The sequence below is a fragment of the Contarinia nasturtii genome, unplaced genomic scaffold (genome assembly GCF_009176525.2).
Source record: "Contarinia nasturtii isolate CC-2019 unplaced genomic scaffold, AAFC_CNas_1.1 Cnas_scaffold_129, whole genome shotgun sequence".
Taxonomy (NCBI): Eukaryota; Metazoa; Arthropoda; class Insecta; order Diptera; family Cecidomyiidae; genus Contarinia; species Contarinia nasturtii.
Window position 1 is genome coordinate 8,387,357 of NW_022197486.1, and position 21,975 is coordinate 8,409,331.

At 34.0% G+C, this 21,975-nt stretch overlaps 1 protein-coding gene across 3 annotated transcripts in view; it reads left to right on the forward strand.

Annotated features, from left to right (window-relative positions):
- Positions 1-1,298: 1,298 nt before the first annotated feature.
- Positions 1,299-21,975, forward strand: part of LOC116341253 — a 52,215-nt gene continuing 31,538 nt past the window's right edge. Inside the window, exons 1-3 of one of the 3 annotated variants that reach the window (XM_031768224.1) lie at positions 1,299-1,945; positions 11,412-12,062; positions 16,778-16,875. In XM_031768224.1, the coding sequence (XP_031624084.1) occupies positions 11,773-12,062; positions 16,778-16,875 (388 nt within the window). In that variant the 5' untranslated portion in view covers positions 1,299-1,945; positions 11,412-11,772. Of the gene's footprint in view, positions 1,946-2,026; positions 2,097-11,411; positions 12,063-16,777; positions 16,876-21,975 lie in introns of those variants that run through there. The other 2 variants (XM_031768209.1, XM_031768217.1) reach the window with 2 other exon arrangements.

Below are 21,975 nucleotides of genomic sequence, written 5' to 3' on the forward strand. Positions count from 1 at the left end.
ACATACACATGCATACCGCATACCGTCTGTTTACAAGCACGGCTTACTGCAGTGTCTAATATGACGACCATTGGAACGAATTAAAATTGAAAGTACTCAATCCGTAAAAGTCCATTCAAATATAAACTTTATTAAATTTGCAATTTTGAATATCTCGGGTGTTCTTTTGGTTTTCTATGTTTGCGTTAATTTCGCTATTCAAAATTACCCATTTTTCAAACAAGAAAATGAAAAGTATTCAATGTCAAGAACTGATTCTCTTCGTCCGCCTCATTTTCATCCTTCTCCGAGGATCAGTCCCTGGTATAAATGAAAAAATCAATTTTATTGTAGGTAGTTTTGTGTATCATAAATGTTAGTCTCTGTATTACACCATACGTGTGCCGTGCCCGTCTTTACATTGTTGTTATTATTATTGTTGCCGTTGTTGCTCCGTGTGTACTACGTATACAACGTACACTTGCATAATGCACAAGTACCTTGTGCTTTGGGTTCTTTCCCGTTCTTTTTTTTCTCTCTCGATATTGTTGTTGTTGCTACCGCCGCCGCTGCTTCTGCTGCTTATGTTGTTGTAGTGTGTTTAGGTTCGTTGGTCTAACATTATCGCATAACACGCACACATGTGCGCCAGACATTATTCACATGTTGACGCATCCATCGAACTCTTCTGCTTCGCATGTTGATGTGGTAAACGGCACGGCACACATATTCACAGACCAGGGCACAGACTGAAGGCAAGATATTTTCGAAGAAGAAGAGGTAGTAATAAGCAAAGCAAAAGAAAAGCAAAAACAACAACAGCAACAGCAGCAGCAGTCAAATCGGAAAAAATTAAACACATCGATGGGATAGTGTAATTGAAATGCTACACAGACATAGACTAGTTATGAGAGACACGCACGCACACAAGCGTTCATATGTAGTCGCATTCACAGAGGATAAGGAGACCACTGACACTGTGAACAATATTCAAAGAAAACACTTTCAGCCGAATTCAACATTCAGTTGACGGTTGACCGTCATACGGAGCACTTCTCAATGCACATCGTTACACGGCTAACCGATAAAAAAAAGTCATAAAAAACCAGAGTGTATTTCACATTTTTGTAATCAGTTTTGTGTGTGTGGTTCGATTTTTATATTTTGTTCTTTTTTTTTGTCTTCGTTTGTTTGTTTCGTTCGAAATTAAATAAAAAACCAAGATACTCATTAAACAAAATACGGAGAGAGAGACAACATTAAATTACAAATACAGAACAGAGAGAAAACAAACCGATATTGTTTCTCGGTGTGTTTTTTTTTCTTCAGAAACAGAATATACATAATAATAATAATAAAAATATCACACCGAAGACCAGAGAGAGAAAAAAGCGAAAGAAACAAACCGAATACTGAAATTTGAAATGATTGATTTGTGTTTCATAAAGTTTTATGAGACGAAGCACGAAATAAAAAAAAACAGTACCAAAAACGTAAATAATAGCGTGAGTTTAAATATAAATAGACTTTTAAAGACTTTAAATACATATAGACACAGTATAGAGAGTGTGCCGTATCTTTTTATTGTAAAACAGTGAGAGAAAGAGCTAGAGACAGAAAGACAATATAAACAATTGGCGATTTTTTGTTTACACCACATTGAACGAGAAGTGAATATTCAATGTGTATTTTAATACGAAATACAATCACAGAAGAGGAATTTAAAAGAACACATTTCTGCTGTTTCGTTGCTTATTTCGCATATTCACACATTCATTCACATAAATGCGAAATAAGAGACATAGGCCACATATGAATGTAACTTACCGTTTTTTTTCTCTTTCAAATTAATAAACAAGAGTAAACGACGAAGTTCGAGTGAATGAAATTCAAATTCTTCGGTGAAAAAGTGAGTAACAATATACATAAGCATATACAATAAAATGAAACAGAACGAAAACAATGTGTACGTTTTTTTTTAATTAAATAGTATAGAAAAAAGAACGCAGAGAACAAAAAAAAATGTATATGCGCTCATTATATTTTTCCTCGTTGATTGATTTAAATTTGGTATAGTGCGTTCGTGTTATTTTGTTAATTTAACCGTCATTGAGCGAGTGAGTTATAAGTGTGTAGAGTGAATTTTTCGTATTTAGAGTGAGTGTGAGAACTTGTCTTTCTCTCTTGATAGGAGAATTTAACAGAATTTATATTAATATAATGCGTTTTGTTTTCTGTCGCTTCATTATCGTTGTTGTCGCGATAGTTCGTGTCTATAATGACCGATTGGGAACAAGCTACAGTTCTCATTTTTTTTTCGGCTCATTGTTTTGATATGTTTGTTTTGTATCCAGTTGTTGTTGGTGGTTTTCGTCAGGCCAGTTATTCATGATATTCATTCGAAATGAAAACATTTTATATATTACACACTATTAATACATCATTTTATTTAATGATTTTCCTCTCGTTTTCTGTTCCTTTCATTTCATTTTTTTCTCTTTTCTTCATCTGTCTCTATCGGTAAGCGCCTGTTCGTTGTGTCGTTCTCATTTCTGGACTGGCTTTTTAAATCGCACAATTTTGACCGTGTATCTTTTGCAATATCAATGGTTGTTTAGCGATCAACAGTCTCATTGAATTTTGTTTTGCAGTCATAAATATCATTAATTTACGGTAGATTTAAAATGCTCGCGTTCCGTTTCTTTTTTTCTCCTTCTCTTCTTTCGGTTTGTTTAAAATTCGGTTCGGTCGTATTATTATCATCACCGAATGCGTTTCTCTTTTTATTCGGTGATTTTTTTTTATTAATAAAATAATGGTTTTTGTTTGGTTGTAACCGTTGATCAGTTGCTACATCTAATCTAAAAATTAGCCAAAATGCAATTTTAGATGATGTAAGGCCTACTTGCGTGTGCGGTTCCTGTTTTTTTTTTTTAAATCTACACCTCCAGCGCGCGAGCGCACACACACCGATAGAGGAAGAAAACGATTTTGAAGACGATATTCAAAAGTCCAAAACTCAAATAAATATTTGAATGCCGAGAAATAAAAAATAGATTTTTATGCGATGTGATTATACACGTACACACGTCTCTTTCGTTTGCTCTTCGTCGTGATTCACGAACAATGTTTCTGATCATTGGACGGACAATAATATTGTGAAAGAGAAGACCCATGTAAAAATGGTTTCGATGATAAACAAGTTATAGTGGTGGCGATAAATTCAGAACATTAATGACAACAAAAAAAAACGTAAAAATTCTTTTGTTTGTTTGGTGGCTTTGCTATTTATTTTGGTTTATGAACGTGTTTTTACAGTCATGTTTCATCGAATATATGATACAACCACAGAGAGAGAATTCGAATAAAAAATAAAATTATATATCGCTTCATTTCGATCTCTCTCTCTCTTTCTCACTTTTTCATCATTATCCATACTTGAATTCGGTATGGTTACTCTCGATGATACGGCAGTTACGTCGAATTCAAATACACTGAATTGAACACAAAATTCATTCAACAACGATGACGAAAAAAAACAACACTTTTTTACTCTTAATGCAAACACTTATGTATGCATAACAAATTTGTAATAAGCCAAATGTTGCCCCGTTCCAATCCTAATAAAATCCAAAATATAAATTGCATAGCACAAAAAAGGCACCCACTATACACCACACATATATATAAATACACTTCATTGAAGTAACGTATGTCGCTCTCAATGTACGACTCAACTAAAAATGAAAATGGAAATTCATAAAATAATTTAAAATAAATGACAAAAATAAACAATTAATCGTGTATAATATATGAGGTGATATATGAAGGCTGAACGAGATGGAGACTCTGAGCGAGAGAGAGAGAGAGAGAGACGAGGATTGTGCTGTTTTGTTGTGCATGGAAACTATGTTCAATCATTTCCACTTTAGCTATGCTATTTTTTTGTGATCACCCATTGCACAAAATACCCGCGCGTCATCATACACAATTTAAAACGATTCACATTTTGTATAGACACACACACACACCAAGTCACAGTATATTTTTGAGTATTTTCCCCCCCGTGTGTAGTGTGTGCGCTATCTCTGTTCAACTCTCTGGATTGTACGCCCTTCATCCATACCTATCAGCTATCACTGTCTTGCGCAAGCAGGAAAACAACATGAAAAAACTTTTAAAGCATATTATACACGTTCTCGCGTTACCATAAATTATATGGTTCAATTTGTAATTATACGTAACTCACCATACGAAATTGTAACATTCTAGTTGTATTTGCTGCTGTTGCTGCTGCCGCATTTAGTATTTCTGTTCTTTCTTTCTCTTTTTTTTCAATTCGTTATTTTTTGTTCATTGTAATTTTGTATTATATATTCGGTTTAATAGTTATTCATTCCACTATAGAAATGTTTATAACTTTTCTCTATTTGTGTTTGAGGATAAATAATTTCACCGATTCACATTTCACATGTGTATGCATTTACTTATTCCATAGAATTCTTTGACAATTGTCCGCTCTCTTTCATTTGCTTCCTTTCCTTGAACCGTTCAGATCGTTGAGAGCACACCGTTCGTTCATCGTTTCCACGGAATTTCTCATTGCTCCAAGTAATTTAAGCCAAACAAAAAAAAATGAATTTTGTGTCATTGTCACGGATGGTGTGCTTATTTGTTGTGTGCAAAATGTTGTGTATCCATTTCGAGTGGTTTTTTTTTAATACGGTTGTTGACCAAATAACTGAAGCGCCATTTCTGTTTGATAAAAGAAACAGAGAAAAAACAAACTGACATAAATTATAAAGATGACCCTACATAAAATCAACTCTTCGGCACTCCGTTCGCCCCCTTCATTCTATCTCCTTTCTTACGGTCGCTTTTACTTTTTATCTTGTCACATCGGGGATCGAGCAGGATATACAAACGAATCAAGCGTGTAATGATTTGTCATTTTTCATGCATACAAAAATTTAACAAAGTTTCCAAACTTCAAAAGAATAATTGTATTAATATTTAACAATTGGGTGCCATACCTTTTCATTTTATTATATCCATTTATCAAGAAGAAATTATTCATACACAAAAAAACACACTACACAGTGTAATATCATTCTTCTTTCCAGTTATCAATTGATGATTAAAAGTCAGATGCATTTTAATATTTAACAAAAATACAAAAAAGAAGTTTTTTCCTCTTCTCATAAATATGTATTTCTTTTTTTTTTAATACTTTATAATTTGTATGCATACATGGGAGCTACGGTTGATTGCATAGAATAATGAAAGACGGATATATACTCAATAATAATTAATTCAATAGTTGGACATAAAATGATTTGTTCGAAGATATGTATACATCAGTTGGATTTCTAAATGAAAATTAGAACAGAATAATAAGCAAGACAGGATAAATGATATGATATTTGAATGGAAAAGAGCTGGTCTGTCAGCAATTAGAAAACAATTAAAATGTGAAAATGAGCATAAACGATTCCAACATAAAATGGGGGGGTGGCGCTTTCAAATAATTGTTGATTTGTATTTGAATAATTGACATTTCGATAATTGGCTCGTTTTCAGTTCGACACATTTGATAAAGCTAAAATGAAAAGTCATCATCGATCATTGGCACCGAAAACGCAATGCATTGCAAATGAGCGAGTGTGCGGCAAATTTTATTCGGTGATTCTATATGCATAGCATACGTTCGCACCGAACATAACCGAGCCGTTAAACTCAATGCGCATACGCAAACACATTATTTTGGTGAGCCATTGCCTCTTTTTTCGTGCATATTTCAATATAAAATCTAAAAACGAAAAACAGTTGGTGAACATATATAGCCGAAAAAAATATATAAGCACATCACATAGCACAAAAAGACTAATATTTAAAAATGAAAAGAAGTTCATTTGTTAGCTTTTTCGCTCTCTTTCGCTTTTCATTTTGGTCGAGAAAATAAAAAAAACACGCGCGCCCAACGATGAAAACATAAAAAAAAGAGATAGAGAGAGAGAGAGAGAGTCAAACAAAAGTAATGGAACGAAAAGAAATAATAATAAATTTAATACATGTGCTCTGACTTTATGGAATATGTATTTTATAAATATTTATATAAATGATAATAAATGATTACATACGAGTTTATTTATGGTGTTGTATTAAGTAGCAAAAGGTTCGAACGGTGTGTTATTCATCGTTTGTCGTTGCCATTTGTGAGGCCAATGAGAGAGTGAGATCCATACAGAGGCATTGAAACAGACACAGAATAAAAATGAACGCAAATATGAGAGAGAGAGAGAGAGAGAGAGAGCACAGAAACATGGCAATTTTCAATGTATGGGTGATGTTGTTGTGGCATTAGTTGTTATCATAGTCACACTTGTTTCATATGCACACACACACACACACAGACAATGAATCAAAAAGCCAAAGATCCACTCTTATACGCGCACCCATTAAGAAAACAGCAGAGAATATTAAGAAGAAGAAATAACACACAACCCGCGACCAAACCAAACCAAACTGAGAAAGAAAGAGAAATATTCAAACCGATATTAATAATATATCCGTTCCAGCGCGAATTTATGTTTTATTTTCATATTCATAAGAAGAGTGTATTAAAATTATATATGCTCGTTTTCCTTCGGTGTATTTTGCTTCTTTTATTTCAATTTTAACGTGAATAAGAATGTGTTGTTTGTGTTTGGTTGGTCTCTGTTTTATTTTTTTTTTGATTATCTCTGTGTGTTTGTGTTTTTATTTTTGGGTTTCTTAGTATGCGATTGCCTCATTGTGCGCGCAATTCATTGTATTCATTTTCTTCGTGTTTATTTTTTATTTTTATTTGGGCTGTTCACAGTCACTTCGAGTAAACTCTGTGATTTTGAAATATATGTTCAAACCTATAAATCCATGATTGCACCAAATCCAACCAAAAAACGCTAATTTTCAATCCGAAATTTTATTTGATCACCTTTTTTTTGAGGGGGAAATTCCAAAATCTCATTGGATTTTTTTTTCTACTCTCGAACTTCGAAGCAGTTCCATCAGTATATGGTTTCAGTCATACGATTTTTGGATTATTTTTTTTTGGTAGTAAAAAAGCGATTCATCATTATCATATATTATGTGTGACGCAAAAAAGATTTGTTTTCTGTATTATTTAGAATCAGTTCACTAATTTTCCGTTTTCTTTCGATGCTCGAATAGAGAGCATTGTATTATTTTTCAAACAAACTGAATCGATTACCTTTTATTGCTCAAATTAAACCGAAGTTTCGGTTGATCGAAGCCATCACAGCAATGAATTCAATATATCCCCTTCAACATTAAAAAAAAAACATTCTTTTCAAAATGTCTCTCACATTCTCAATGCTACGTACAGCACATGTTGAATATTTCATATGATCATTTGAATTTTGTTTTTCAATCTTTAAATCTGATCGATTTGATTGCCATCCATATTTTTTTTTTCGGCCAAACATATCAAAAATGATTTTCCACAACGTACCCTAATGTCGATCCGTGTTACGTTTTTATTGAACACATTCAATTGATATTGAGTGTCGTTCGCATAATCGTCGTTGATCGATTTCGTTGTTCTGCATTCAATTCCATTTTTCTGTGTGTCTGTGTGGAAATTCAACACGATTTCGTTACGTTAGATCGAAGAATGAAAATTACTAGTTGCAATTCGATCTAAAGTATATGTTAACATCGACAAGAAATGGAGATATGTATTCTGTACACAATGATGAGATTGTGAATATTCTCGATGTATGGATGTTCATTGCTTTCGATCTCCAAACAAAGAGAATGAGCCAGCGAGTGTATCGAGTGAAAGAGAAAAAGTGAGAAAGAGAGAGTGTATGATTTACCTTGAACTGAATCGAATGGATTTTCGCTATTTTAAGTAAATTTGACATACGATAATATTTGATATCAAAACTTCATTTTATATCCGTCTCAATTTCAAGTATCATTTTGAAAAAGAGTGCTCATTTCTGTTTCGTTGGTATGATTCGATCTCTTTTACTGTCATTTCTTATTCGCATTTTCGCTTCATTCTATCCTCTCAGGCAATTGGCAGAGAGCGTATCAAGTATAATGACACATAATAATGCATTGAAGGAAACACATCAAGAAAGGAAGCATGGAATTTGAGCTGAAATAGAAGACAAAATACCTAGATGTTTATTCAACAAAACAAAAATGGCCAACTCAGGAAACTCTGACAACGCACACGCACACACATATATATATCTTCAAAATGCAAAACGAAAATTCAACGCTTTTGAAATGAAATTAATAAATGATTCCAATTTTCACTGAGTCACTCAATGAAAATCATTTATCAAAATGATAGTTTGGCGTCAACTCCTCACCTATTTGCTTTAGCTAGATTCATTCTATCGATACGTGTTTCGTTTTATTTTTTATTCGGGCGGTTGATGACAGCGTTCCATTTTTCGTTTGTTCGCTCTCGAAAATAATCGGTCCCATTATTTTCATCGCATTGCTCAAGTTACTATTTCACCATATCAACCGAGCTTAAAGTATGCGTTTTTGTTCTCCCTCTCTTTCTCTGGGTTCACGAGTCTATTTCTCTCTTTCGGCTGAGTCGCATTACTGTCGTTGGTGCGTAAACGCGTATTGCATTTTGATTCATTGGCATTCCTTGTCTACCATACGGCCCAAAAGTCGCAAACAAATGAGACGAAGCACGAAAGATTGAAAATTCAACGTAATTTCTCTCTCTCTCTCTCTCTCTCTTTCTTTTTGTTGCGTGTTTTGTATGTTCTAATAGAGTTTTATTCAGGCTCATTCGAAATTTATGTTTGTTATATATTTTCCTGACTTGCCGCATTCTATCAGCAAATAAATTCGAAATAAAACAACTTCAACAAATTAATCGCTTAGATAATAGTGAATTGAAAACATTGTTGTTAAAAAAAGCACATGAAATAAAAAAACTTCTTGAACATTGTTTCGGGCAAAATTAGTTTTAAATTTGATTTATTCGACATTGTGTATGTGGTAGTTTTTCATTGCTGTCGGGTTTTTTTTCTCCTTCGTTAAATGCCTCGAAAGTTTTTCTGAAAGCAAATGTCAATGCGCAACAAAATTACATTTTCGGCAATTTAAGATGGATAGAGTATATATGTACTTGGTTATGCTTGGCACACACAAATGTTTTTTTTTTTTTCGAAGTACACAACCACAGAGAACATAATTTCGTGGTCGGTACATTTCATTGCTCTTCTCAGTGTTGAATACAATATACATTTTTTTTTCAAATCATTTATATGCAATAATTTAGTGTGTGGCATTCAAGTTTTTGATAGAGAGAAGTAAAAAAAAAGAGAGCAAACACGCCCAACAACCCGACACATGCTATTCATTTGCAGCCCATTTGAAATTCTATCTTTTTGTACTGTGTGCAATGTCAATCCGCAATTTTCAACCGAGTTTTCCGTGTGAATGGAATGAATGCTCTGGCCCTGGATCAAAATAAAAAAAAACCTATTGAAATACGATGTGTTATTGTTGTCATTACCTGCTATCTCTCGTCCAAGATCTCAATTCACTGACATATTTTGTGTTTGCTTTTTATTCACATTACTCCACTACTGCGGTTGCTGCGAATATCGTATGTACCAAAGTGAATTTGCTCTCTGACAAATGTGAATTCGGCTGATCTGTGACGCCATAACACAAATACCGTGGAACAGCACAAGGAAGGCCGTTTCGCAAAGCAATCTAAATTATTTTAATTAAATCGTGCTGAAAATCTCATGACAAAGCACAAATTCAGTCTTTCGTTCGTTGTGCGTTTTTTTTTAATGCATTTTCATTTCGTTTAATTGACAATTTACTCCGCCACACAGTCGCACATTTGCCATCAATACCACAGTTTTAACTACCGTTCGACACGAATGCGTGAAATAACACCGAATAATTAAATCGATTTTCAGCATGAGAAATAAAAAGCACACATAGAAAAATACATGTGTGTTACTACACATATACACACGATGGCGAAAAAAAAAAGAAATAAAAACAACGAACACCTGAAATTGTATGTTAACGATGAAAAAAACTACATGCGAAACGAATCTCAGCCTCAAAGCCGAACGCAACACAGTTTTCCGGCAAAAAATGGGTGTAATTCATCGCGGATTGAAAAACAATACCGGAAAATGAATAAATCGCTGTCTATCTCTGCATTGAATGAGCCTTCATTCATAGATGCATAAATGGTGACAAAAAGATGCAGAAAAAAAACCGTGTGGTCAGTCATTATTATTGGAAATTGACACCGAATGTGAGTGACCAAGGAGCACAGAAAATGAACGGATACCTTTTGTCGTGCAAACAAATAAAATATGCATTTTGAATTGCATTTTCATAGAGAGTGAGAAAAACCAAAAAAAAAAAGAAAGTGGATCCCATTCAAAGTCTGTTTGTAGTACTAATAAGTTTCAGTTTGTTTGGAATTAAAATTGATAGTCGGTTCAAATTTTTCGCATTTATCAAGACAATGTTCCAACAATTTACTCTACTTCACTGTGTCTCTCAGATGGAATGAGTGAGATGAGTGATTCAAAGGCTCCAACTTACACGTACACACGCTCACAAATGAAGCAAGACTCGATTTCTATGTTTAGCGGCTGCTACTGTTGTTGCCGAGAATCTCATTTGATGGAGTACTCATTCTTCTATTCATCATACACCTGTTGCCCATGTTTCTATATAGATGAAAACGACGTAGATGGTTTTCATATAAGCGTTCCTTGCACTTTGTTCGCCCTTTCGGTTTCAATTGTTTCACATATTCACTGGTGTATATTTTGATTTTCGTATTGAATTACATTTATTGCAACGAATTTTCTATCTGATTGTTGGTGCTCTTTTTTTTATATTCGCTTCGGAATTACAATTTGCCAAATGCTTAGTTTTTGTTTCTGTGCAGTTTTCTTCTCTCTCTCTCTCTCTCTCTCTCTCTCTCTCCCTTCTCTTTGTTCAATGAACGAAATAAGTCAGGTTGTATGATAGTGCGCTGTGTGTGGTTTCTGTGCTCAGTATATATTATTTTTGTGTCGTAGAATGTACTTACGAAAACAGTTTTCATATCGAGTTGAATGAACACCAGCACCGCACAGCATAATCATTTTCATTTGGTAACAAAAGCGCATAGGATTACAGTCGCCGATCGGATATTTGCCGTTTATATATTATATGATGTGTTTTTTTGTTGTTTGCTTTTTCATTCGAGTGTGCATGTGTGTTGTTTTGGTTTCAATGCGGATGTTTATGTGTACATAAATCGAGAGTACTTTGGACTTATATTGTGTTATATGTTATCATTTGTTTTTGTTGTCAAGTTATTTGCTAAAGTTGGATTAATTGATTTTGGTGTTTTGTTTCAGGTCAACACAACGAGTTAAAAATGAGGTTGGCTTCTGGCTTTAAGTGTAGCAACGTAACAACATTTGAAATGTTTAACCACAACAACAACAACAACAGCAACATCGATCAATAGCCAAGTACAGTAGGCGGGTATCCAAATCATGGCATCGTAGATGTGTTTATTTGAAGTTTAGCGATATTTTTTCCGCTTAAAATAGAAAAAAAGAGTGTATTTTCTCATGCAACAAAGAAAGTGTATTTAACAAGGAAAATTTATAGACAAATTAGTATAAAGTACCACATCGAAGCTGTAGAAGAAGAAGAAGAAGGAAAAGACGAAGAAGTAGAAATAGAACAAAAACAAAGTTGAAGGCAGAAACCATGTCCTGTTGTCATGGTCTATTCCAACCAAATAGCAATCATCCAACAATATCGGGTCAAATGTGTCCGTTTATAACACATCGCCATTCACATAATCCAAATCGAACGGACGTTATTCGTCAGCCCGATTCATTGTTGGATATAACGGCACGTATCGTTGCCGAATCGGAACCATTTCAGCGTATCGAAGAACGGTATGAAAGAATACCTGAACCTGTTCAACGGCGCATTATATTTTGGTCGTTTCCGCGAAATGAACGTGATATCTGCATGTATAGTTCGTTGTCAAGGTGAGTAAAATCAAATATGTATATTTTCATACCATTGAAATGTGTATATCAAATACGCGTTTATCGGTTTATCCATTTACCATCCCGTTTTCTTCATCATTTTCTCGATTTGACTATTTTCATCTCTCGTGCGCTCGCTTACTTCATCGCCAAATCCGCAATCGAAGCACTTTGCAAGTGTGCTGTGTACGCGCAACCATACCGTTTCGCACCGTATGTTTGTCTCAGCTTATTTTCTGCTGTGCGCTTTCTCTCTGTCTCTCTCTCTTCATTTGATTTTTATTTTATATCTTCATACGTACATTTTGTTTACCTCTTGGTCACATTCACATATGCATATTCGTACATTGTTTTTACAATGCTGACTAATATCAAGTAAATATATTGTTAAATGAAACATAATAACATCGGGTTAAACTCCTTAAGTGACATAATCGCTTTGACTTTTCGATCTTTACTTTCATATTTTGTTGTTGCATGTACAAGGCGAATACAACACATAAAAAAAACACACACACACACAATTCTCCCATCGTCACTTAAAATGAACGTCGCAATATTTATATGTAACTTTAACCGTAAAGGTTCTCACAATTCGTTTTTATTTTCATTTTCTTTTCGATCCATTTCATTCAACAGAAAATATCGCAAAATATTGGTTCAATAGCCGAATTAATGAAGTGAATCATTTTGGGCAAATGTTGTTGGCACAACACATTATATGAAGCGATTCGATTGAACTGCATATATTTCATGGAAATTCGAATCCCTTTTGCAATGTGTTACCTTTTTTTGAATGAAAAAAAAAGACACAACCAAATGAACTTTAGTTGGCAATCTTTTAACTCTAGCCTTTTCATGATCTATTTCTCCCCTTTTTTTCGATGATATTTTTCTGAATGCAGTAAAGAACATATCTCTAAAAAAGCAACAGCAATATTTTACTTTTTTTGTAAACATTCAGTTTTCAACAAGAAAACACCCAACAACAATAAATATAAAAATAAATATGCAAAAAACCGCAACGTGTGCATCACTTTGTATATAATTTGAATTATCATTTCGCCCTTAAAACAAAACAACCGTCGTATATCATTTGGTTTTTTTTTTTTGTGTGTTCGGTCGGGATCCGGTCGATATTAATTATTTTTCTTTCTTTCTTTAGATTTCGGCAAACAATTCCATCACTATACAAAGTCATTTCTTTTGGGGTTCATAATTGTTTGTTCATTTTGTTGAATTATCGCTGTTGGCATTTTTTCAGATGCTTCGAATTAAATATTCATTAGGCTATCCATTTGCCTTGCGGTTGCATTCACATTTGTTTCATAAAATTGTTCGAAAACATTGGCCTTTTGGCGCATGCATTTTTTGTTGTTCTCCTCCGGTGCGACGTCTCATTAATCCATCCCGACTAGAAATTGTTAAGAAACGAAACAAAAATATCATAGAACAACACAAATTCAACAAAATGTTTAGTTCGCGTTGATTTCTTTAGTCCACTGAAACAGAGACAATGTAAGAAAGATAGAGAGAGAGAGACATTTATAGGAGGTATTTTATTCATGTGGTTTAAAATGTATACATACAAAACATGCATTCCATTGGTAAATTATACCAACGCCAATATAAATGAAATGGTTTATCCTTTTGTTGATAAGTTTTCTTTCTCTTATTTTTTTTTTATTGCCATTTTAAGTATTACGTTCTAAATAAATGCACATAAAACCTGTCTCTCTGTTCGTATATTTGTACCATACGTGTCAATTTAAAAATAACACTTGGTTGTTGTCCAGAGAGTAAAAGATTGTCGAAGAGACGGGGAACAGTGGTCACAGCATCGCTTTGGCTCGATGCGTGGCCAAGTTGAGTTAATAAAATGCCACATTGAAATTGGTTGAGAATACTAATTATGACCATATTTCAAAGAAGAAGAGAAAAAAAGAGTGTGCGCGCATCATTCGTTTAACTCATTTTTGTTTCATTCGGTCTGACTTGTCGTCCACATGAACGATTCATTGAATTGTGACGCATTTGTACTGTTTCTCAGAACTGAAATTGATTTTGGTTTCTTTTCTGTTGAAATATAACGTGTCAGTTCAAAGCGTCCGAATGACAACACATTGACACTGCGGTGAATAAAAATGAAGGTGGCTAATATAAGAAAGAATACCGATTCGAATTCAACGACACAGAGAAACAAAGACGAAAAATAAACGCTTCAAATACACAAAGATTTCATTAAACTTGACATCGACCGGCACTCATATACACACATATTTAATTTCCCCACTAAATTGGTTGTTATTCATTTGCACTGGCCTGTAATAAAGACAAATGACAGCGGCAAACAAAGTCAAATTCATGTGAATTCACTCTTTCTTTCTGGCACTTTGTTTAACAATTGTTGGGCTCTCTTTCGCACGCTCAAACGCTTCAGAATAACAATGACAATAAGCAAAGTGACCAACAAGGAGGTGATATGTATGTGATGAAAGACCGAATGAAAAAACACACCACACATAAATATGAAACAAAAGACAACACGCACAAATCGTAAAACTTTTCGAACATTGTCACTTGCATTTCTCGTTATGCGCGCAACACACCAACCAAGAACAACGCGGCAACAGTGGATATAACAGCAGCAGTTAAGTTACAAAGCTATCTCTCTGCCACCAGTAGTAAGAGTATATTTTTAAACATCATCGGTTGGTTGATTGACTATATGCCATGGCATGCAGTGGGAGCGCTGGCGTTTGCTCACACATTAACTCTTCTTATATACAACATGCTGGGACAGAGATGAACATCTGTTTACTCAATTCACCGATCCAAATGCACGATAAAAATAAACAAACAAACAATAACACCAACAACACATCTCATTCATTTACTTGGTATATGACGCATTGTACTGCATATTTTGTAACTAAATTGTCATTTTTTTTGTATTTGTCTCTCTGTGCATGTGTTCAGCACCAACTTTGTATGTATCCTTCATCTCTCTCTCTCTGTGTTCGAACGATGAAAAGAACTTCAATATAAATATCGGAACAATTGTTGGTCTTTAGATTTATTTAATGAATTCAATTGGCACATTTGGTTCTTCTGTTGTTCGTCTTGTGGTCAAGCCAAATGGCTCTTGATGATTAGTTGTCGTCGACGACAATGGCGACCACAATGACAGCAAAATCAACGTCAATGTGTGCTTTTTCATGCCTCAAACGGTGCTGATTTTTGCCGATAATGGCGAAAAATATGTGTATACATTGACGTCGAACGGGCAGTTAATCAAAAGCAAAAAAAAGCACTTGCCTCTTTCAACATATACATAGCACATTGACCACAACAATCATAGGCCGCTCCTTATATACAATTATATATTGTAACAAATTTGTGGTTCGCAAAGCGATCCAAGGCGGTGAATCGCTTTTAACCGTCACAATTGTTGCGCCATTCATTTTGCGCTTGATTATTCATTCGAATCTCTTTTTTTATTCCCTTCTCGCTGTCTCTTTGGTGATGCGCACATATGCCACTTCACCATTTTGAGACGGTTTATACATTTGATTTACTGTGAAATAAATTTGTTTTTGTCGTAGACATTTATGACTAGTTATTGCTTTGTGTTGTTGCTTGTTTTCAATCGACCTTCAATTGACTTCCAATTCGAATAGTTTTTCATTTAATTCGATGAATTCGGGCATTTTTTTTTTGTTCGCACCAAAACGAATGCGCACATTACACAGGAAGTGGTTGGAGTGTTTTTTCTGGTATTCTAATCGAGATTTAAAAAAAAAACACAACGTAAATTTATGTGTTGCGATTTAATCAAAATTCAAAAACGCTTTCGTTCTCGATTAATGAGCACACAGCACATACACACATCCTTCTCATTGTGAGACGCATTTATTTTCGGTTCACTTTGATGCGGTTCTCACGATTTATGGAAAATAAAACAGCCAAAATGAAAGCGCCGAAATATGATGAATTATTTTCTTGGAACGTCCGTTCGTCTTTGATGGTTGTTGGCATTTTTTTCTCCTCCGCTCGTTCTCTTTGTCTTACCTTGATTTAATCACGGTTGGTGGGTTATGTGTGTGTATTTTTTTTTTATTATTTTCATTAGCGTAATGGTTCATGAGAAAAATTAAACATTCCTCTGGATTTTCGCTTTTTTTAAAAAGTGCATGCTATGCACACTGTGCAGTTATGTTGTTCAATGCAAATGTTTGTTGCAATGGCATTGGCCTTCTAACGGACGCAATTTTTGTTCGAAAACATACACATAAAATTTTAATTTAAATTACTAGTTCATTTCACAGTCAGATGCTGGCTAGCATCAGTGTATAGGCCTCTTCTTTCTCTTTCTCTCTTCTCTCGTCTAATTAACCCTTATTAAGATGGAACAAACAACGCACTAACTGTGTGAGAACAAACAAACATCTTTCGCATACAATTTACTTTTTCTTTCGCTGCTTTGCAGTTTGTTCGCTTTAAATCGGTGTGCAATTAGGGTCGAAATGCTTCGATTTTTGTTCACATGATCGAAAACAGAATGTAAATGGATGTGAATTCAATGGTAATGTTTCGGTTTTTTGTTCGGGTCCATTTAAACATTTCGCATTTCATTTCCCTTTTAATTTTTTGTTTAGCAAAGTGTACTAATCATTTGATTCTCTTTTTTTTCTCATATTCAACAAATAATATAGAGTCTCGTCAACGAACGCTGGTGAAACACAAAATCTAAGTTTTTGCAAGGGACTCAAACTGCTGGAATCGAATTGTGTGGAAAATGTTTTGCAAGTTGGTAAGTAGAACAAATAACCAAAAAAATCTTTCGTCATAGCACACCAAAAAAATAAAAAACAACAATATCGCCGTAGTCTTGCTGAGCTTTAATTAAATTGAAACTCAACAAGAACTTGAACAATTTCCTGTACGAATTGAAATCCAATCGACTTCTGCTGCATAAGTAAATAACAATACATACGTCCATTCCACAAAAAAACGCACATTATGATGATGTGAATGAAGCAAAAAAATGATTTCTATAGAAAATTCAAGCACCATGCAACTATAAATAAATATATACATAATAAACACACACAAAAACCATCAGGGGTTTTTTTCTCTCCTCTCATTCTTCGGTTGAATCGCACGTAGAGTGCGCGCGATCATTTTGATTGTAATTATTTGTTTGATCGTACTGTGAATTGCATTTGCAAAAGAGAGGAACATTGATTTTAGATTATTATAGTACTTTGGTTAATGACGGCCTACGACTGTATTGCATGTGATGATTTTGTTTTTGTATTTCGGATACTTTGGCGAAGAAACGACGAATTGCAATCTTTATATACACATAACCGAAATGAATTTTCCCATACTGTATGCACTGTGTGGCGCGTACACAACAACAATGAAACAGAAAAAAATAACATTACCAATGTGTGATCTATAGCTCTACATTATTCAATGTGATTCGAGCAATCAACGAAAACGAAGAAGAAGAAGAAGAAGAATAAACAACAACAGCAACACTCAATTCACTTTCGTCGAGTTCAATAGGAAGCGAATCATATACATACATACACACACACAATAACGTTGTTTCTTTGCAAATTTACTGTGTGTACTCTGCTCTCGCACATCGAACTGAACTCTCGATTGAAGTAATCTATGCATCACAATTACTCATAATACACAATCACGTTTTTCACATTTGAAGTTGTTGGGACCGTTGTTACCTTCTTCCTCTCTTTGCATTTTCATTCTTTAAGTTGAATTTTTTTTTTGTTTCTTCGCTGTAGTCGAACGTCGTCGTTGTTGTTTTCCGTAATTTTGAAATCTACTCGCCAATTCTATTCTGACTCACGAGAGACTTATTATGTCTCGTCTCGTTGCCAACTCCACTTGATTTCATAAGTGCATATGCACGTTAATTTACTTCATTGCACTTTTTTCTCTCTCACTTTTCACACACACACACGACCATTCAGTACATGAAGTGCATATAGTTATTTTTTTTCGCAATCGAAAGTGTAAAGCGAACAAATTTCTCAGCCTGTCGAATTTTGAAAAAGTGGCATAAATATTGGCCAATACTTGATTACAGCAGATCATCGTTATTTTTCTACCAATTTTCATACATTTTTTTTTATCATCACTCGCTCTTTTACTTTTAAGTGTATTTTGTTCAGTCGATTTGATTACCGGATGCTGCTGTGCGCCCGTTCAATTAGTATTTATTCTTAAATTTATGTTTCAACACTGCAAATGTCTGCATGTCTCTCATGTTTGAGCTCAGCGTGCTGTTTGGCTATCGAATTTTCGGTCGTTTTGTGTGTGTGTTTTTTTTTTTTGTTTTTCATTATTTTTCTCGTTTCAATAAGAAAGTGTTCGTGACTTAATTTTTTTTTTTTTCGTTTTCATATAATTTTCCGAAAATAAACCACTCAGTGTTTATTAATCTCGTCAATGGATTATACACTGAAATTGGCTATTTTTTTCTGTGGACGCCGCTTTGATTGTTGCTCTGTTGTGTGCGGTTTTAAAAAAAAATCAAAACGGAGTTGCTTGAAATTCATAATGAGTTCCAAAAATGATGGCAACACGAAACGTTAAAAAAGGCGATTCAAGTCCATAGCCCAAAAATATCAGGCAAAAAACCACTAATAATAAAGAAAAAAAATTAAAACACTTTTTATATCCTAAATTCACTTCTCGTAGTTTTTCATAAAGTTTTTTTGTTTCTGAAATAAAAAAAAAGGTGATCACACACGCACGCATACGTTTTGAATGCTGCCGCTACTAATTTTCATCGTTTTTTCCACTAAATCTCATCATTCTTTCGAGCAATTTTCGGTGCATAGAATGCTTTGAGTACATACGTTGGATAAAAACCCATTAATATCACGTTCGCTATGGCATAAATGGTTTTGAAAATCTCATTCGGATGAGAGACCAAGAGTGAAAAAAAAAATCGTTGTATTCACCTTAACACAAATCCGAAAAAAAAGCACGTCAATTTCATTCGGGAAACAATATTTAGATAGAAACTTCAACACATAACCATCGAAATGATGATGATGAATAATAACAAAGAAACTACACATATATGTATATATTTTTTGTGAACAAAAACGTCCGCTCATTTTATATTATATATTATATAGAAAATGGATGAGAGTGAAGCCCTTATCACCATCGAACAATCTCTTCATAGAACATAATTTTTCTTCTGACAATTATTGCTTAGTCATAATCATAATCAAAATTACGACAAAACCAAACATACAAAGAACGAACGAAAGAGACCGAGTAAAGTATAGAAGTGGAGGAAAAAAAAATCAAGAGTAATATTTTATACACCGTCATTGTGGCTATATTTTTCATTGCTTGATTCAATTTTTAATGTACGTTTTTTTCTGCTTTCAGCCAAATAGATTCGTTATTAATGCCATTAAAAAAAATTCAGTGATTAAAATAATTTTTCATGCTGCACAGGCACACATTGCCTTTTCAATTCGTTCAAGAAAAATATTCGAAACAAAAACAACCGAGAGATTTCGAACGAAGAGAAAGAAGAAAAGATAAAGCCTGAATACGTGTGGTTGGATGTTCAAAATTGATTTGATTTTACATTGTAAATGTTATTTCACTTTGGTTTTATATTGTTTGGCCAACTAATCCTTGCCACTTATTACGAAAAAGAAACTTTGCCAAAAAAACCATATCGAAAAATACAAAATACAGAAAATAAAACGAATTGAGAAAAAGCATCTGGAGTTGAAATTGCATTATTCTCGTTTTTTCGACAATAAAACGAGATGAACTGATTGCGAACCTAAAACTTCATTGAACCACTTTGACTGAATTGACAGCGGTTCGCCTTTTCATATTGCATAACATTCAATCGTATAAGTTCTTTTTGAAAGAAAAAAAAAGTTTTCTATAATGATTTTTTCGGCAATGATTATGATCATTACAATATGTTTCGATTTATATGCGTTTGGTGTAAACGTATAATGAAAAGAAAACAGGATAAGATGATACTTGAGAAATCCTGACGAAAAAAATAAAATAACGTAAACTTTGCGCCGCAACCCGACAAGAGATTTTCAATATCAGTGAAGTGGATGTGATTTAAGGAGATAATATATTAAGTTCGATTTTGTTCGAATTCAAAATATCAAGTACAGTATGAAAACACACCCAAAAAAATACAAACGAAGAATGAGCGGTCGTGTGAGGGAGAGAAAGAAAACGCATTAAGGTAACTGTGTAGAGATATAAAATGTAAAGAAAAAAATCTACTCGATTTCATCATTGAATGTCGATCGTATTGCCACTCTAGGCTTGCAGAGAGAGGCACACCAATTACATATGATATCGACCACCTGTCAATTTTATTTCATATCCGTGCACACACACTCACTAATACACAAACACACACACACACACATCAATTTTCTAATGGCATGTTTGAATAAGTACTTGTATGCTCAGACATACACACACACACATATTACATATAACAATGTATGTCAAATGTGACCTCTTTCAATTAGATTCTCTACTATATCTCTTTGCTTTGGGCCAACAAAGTTGTGAAATTCTTAAAAAAAAATGTTGTTGTTTTTTCTGACTGACATTTGATAGCTTAACATCAACATGCACTCACTCATCCATTCGTGAGTGAAAAAGAATAATACAAGTACTGAACTATTCAGAAGATCACGTTTTGATTGAATTTGATTCGTCTTAAATGAGAAAGAGTGATAGCAAGAGACGAAAAGAAATAATATGTGCGTTTGAAACTAATGCGCAAAAGAATATGATAAGAAAATACGGCAAATCTCAATAAATAACATTGTGAAGGCTGTTCATGTGTATGTTGTTCAATCTCTCTCATTCTTTTCTGCATTACTGTTGTTTCGTTCTTTGTAGTTTTGCGCACAAAGATTATTTTTGGGTTTAATGCATTTGCACTCTCTCTCTCTCTCCGCTCTAAATCTCTATATTTGGCGATTCATTAAATTCGCTCTTAGCGCTAGAGCTCTCGTTAAGGATTAAACGAAAATTCCTCCAATCAAATTCTGTTGACAAACGGCCCGACTGTGTGTTATGTGTTTTTTTTTTGTTGTGCTGCTGTATTTGTCTTCGTATATTTTTCGTGTGTCTTCCTTGATTGAAATTGATTTCATATTCGTTGTATATTCCAAACATTTTATTTAGCCAACAGCTAACAGCTAAAAGATAATTGCCGCATTGCCTCATTTCGAGTCTTCGTTTACTTTTCTCCAGTTGGAGTTATTTCTATCAGAGAGTGTTCTTGTATTATTGCTTTAGATTCGTTTTCATTTTGTATGTGTGTTGGTTTTTTCAACAAATCTTCAAGTTTTCGATTGGACGTATGATGTGTGTGTGTGCCGTGGTTGTTGTGCAAGAACATATATGTTTTTTTTGTGTTCGCTGGATATTCTATATTTTATAATTGTTAGTAGTAGTATTTTGCCTTGCAACGATCGTCGTCTTCGTCATCGAATTGTTTTGTTTTCATCTGCCTGTTGGCTAAACACTACATTTTCAATCTGCCGTTTTTTTCTCTCCTTCTCTTCTCTCCCAGTCATTTTCTTATCGCTTTGCTGGGCTCGTTTTTTTTTGTGTGTAAAATAATTTATGATTGAACTATTCGATGAACTGGCTTAGGCACCATCATTCAACTTTGTTTTATTCAAAATTGATATGTGTATTTGTTGTAGGCAACAACCAACTTGGATTTACTTGAATCTTTTTCTCAATTTGGCTCAGACACTGTCAGTTGATGAGGTTTCGGTTTATTTTTTTCTCTTTCGTTATTATCATTTTCATGTGTAGCGCTATTTAAAACGGGGAGAGCAAGAGA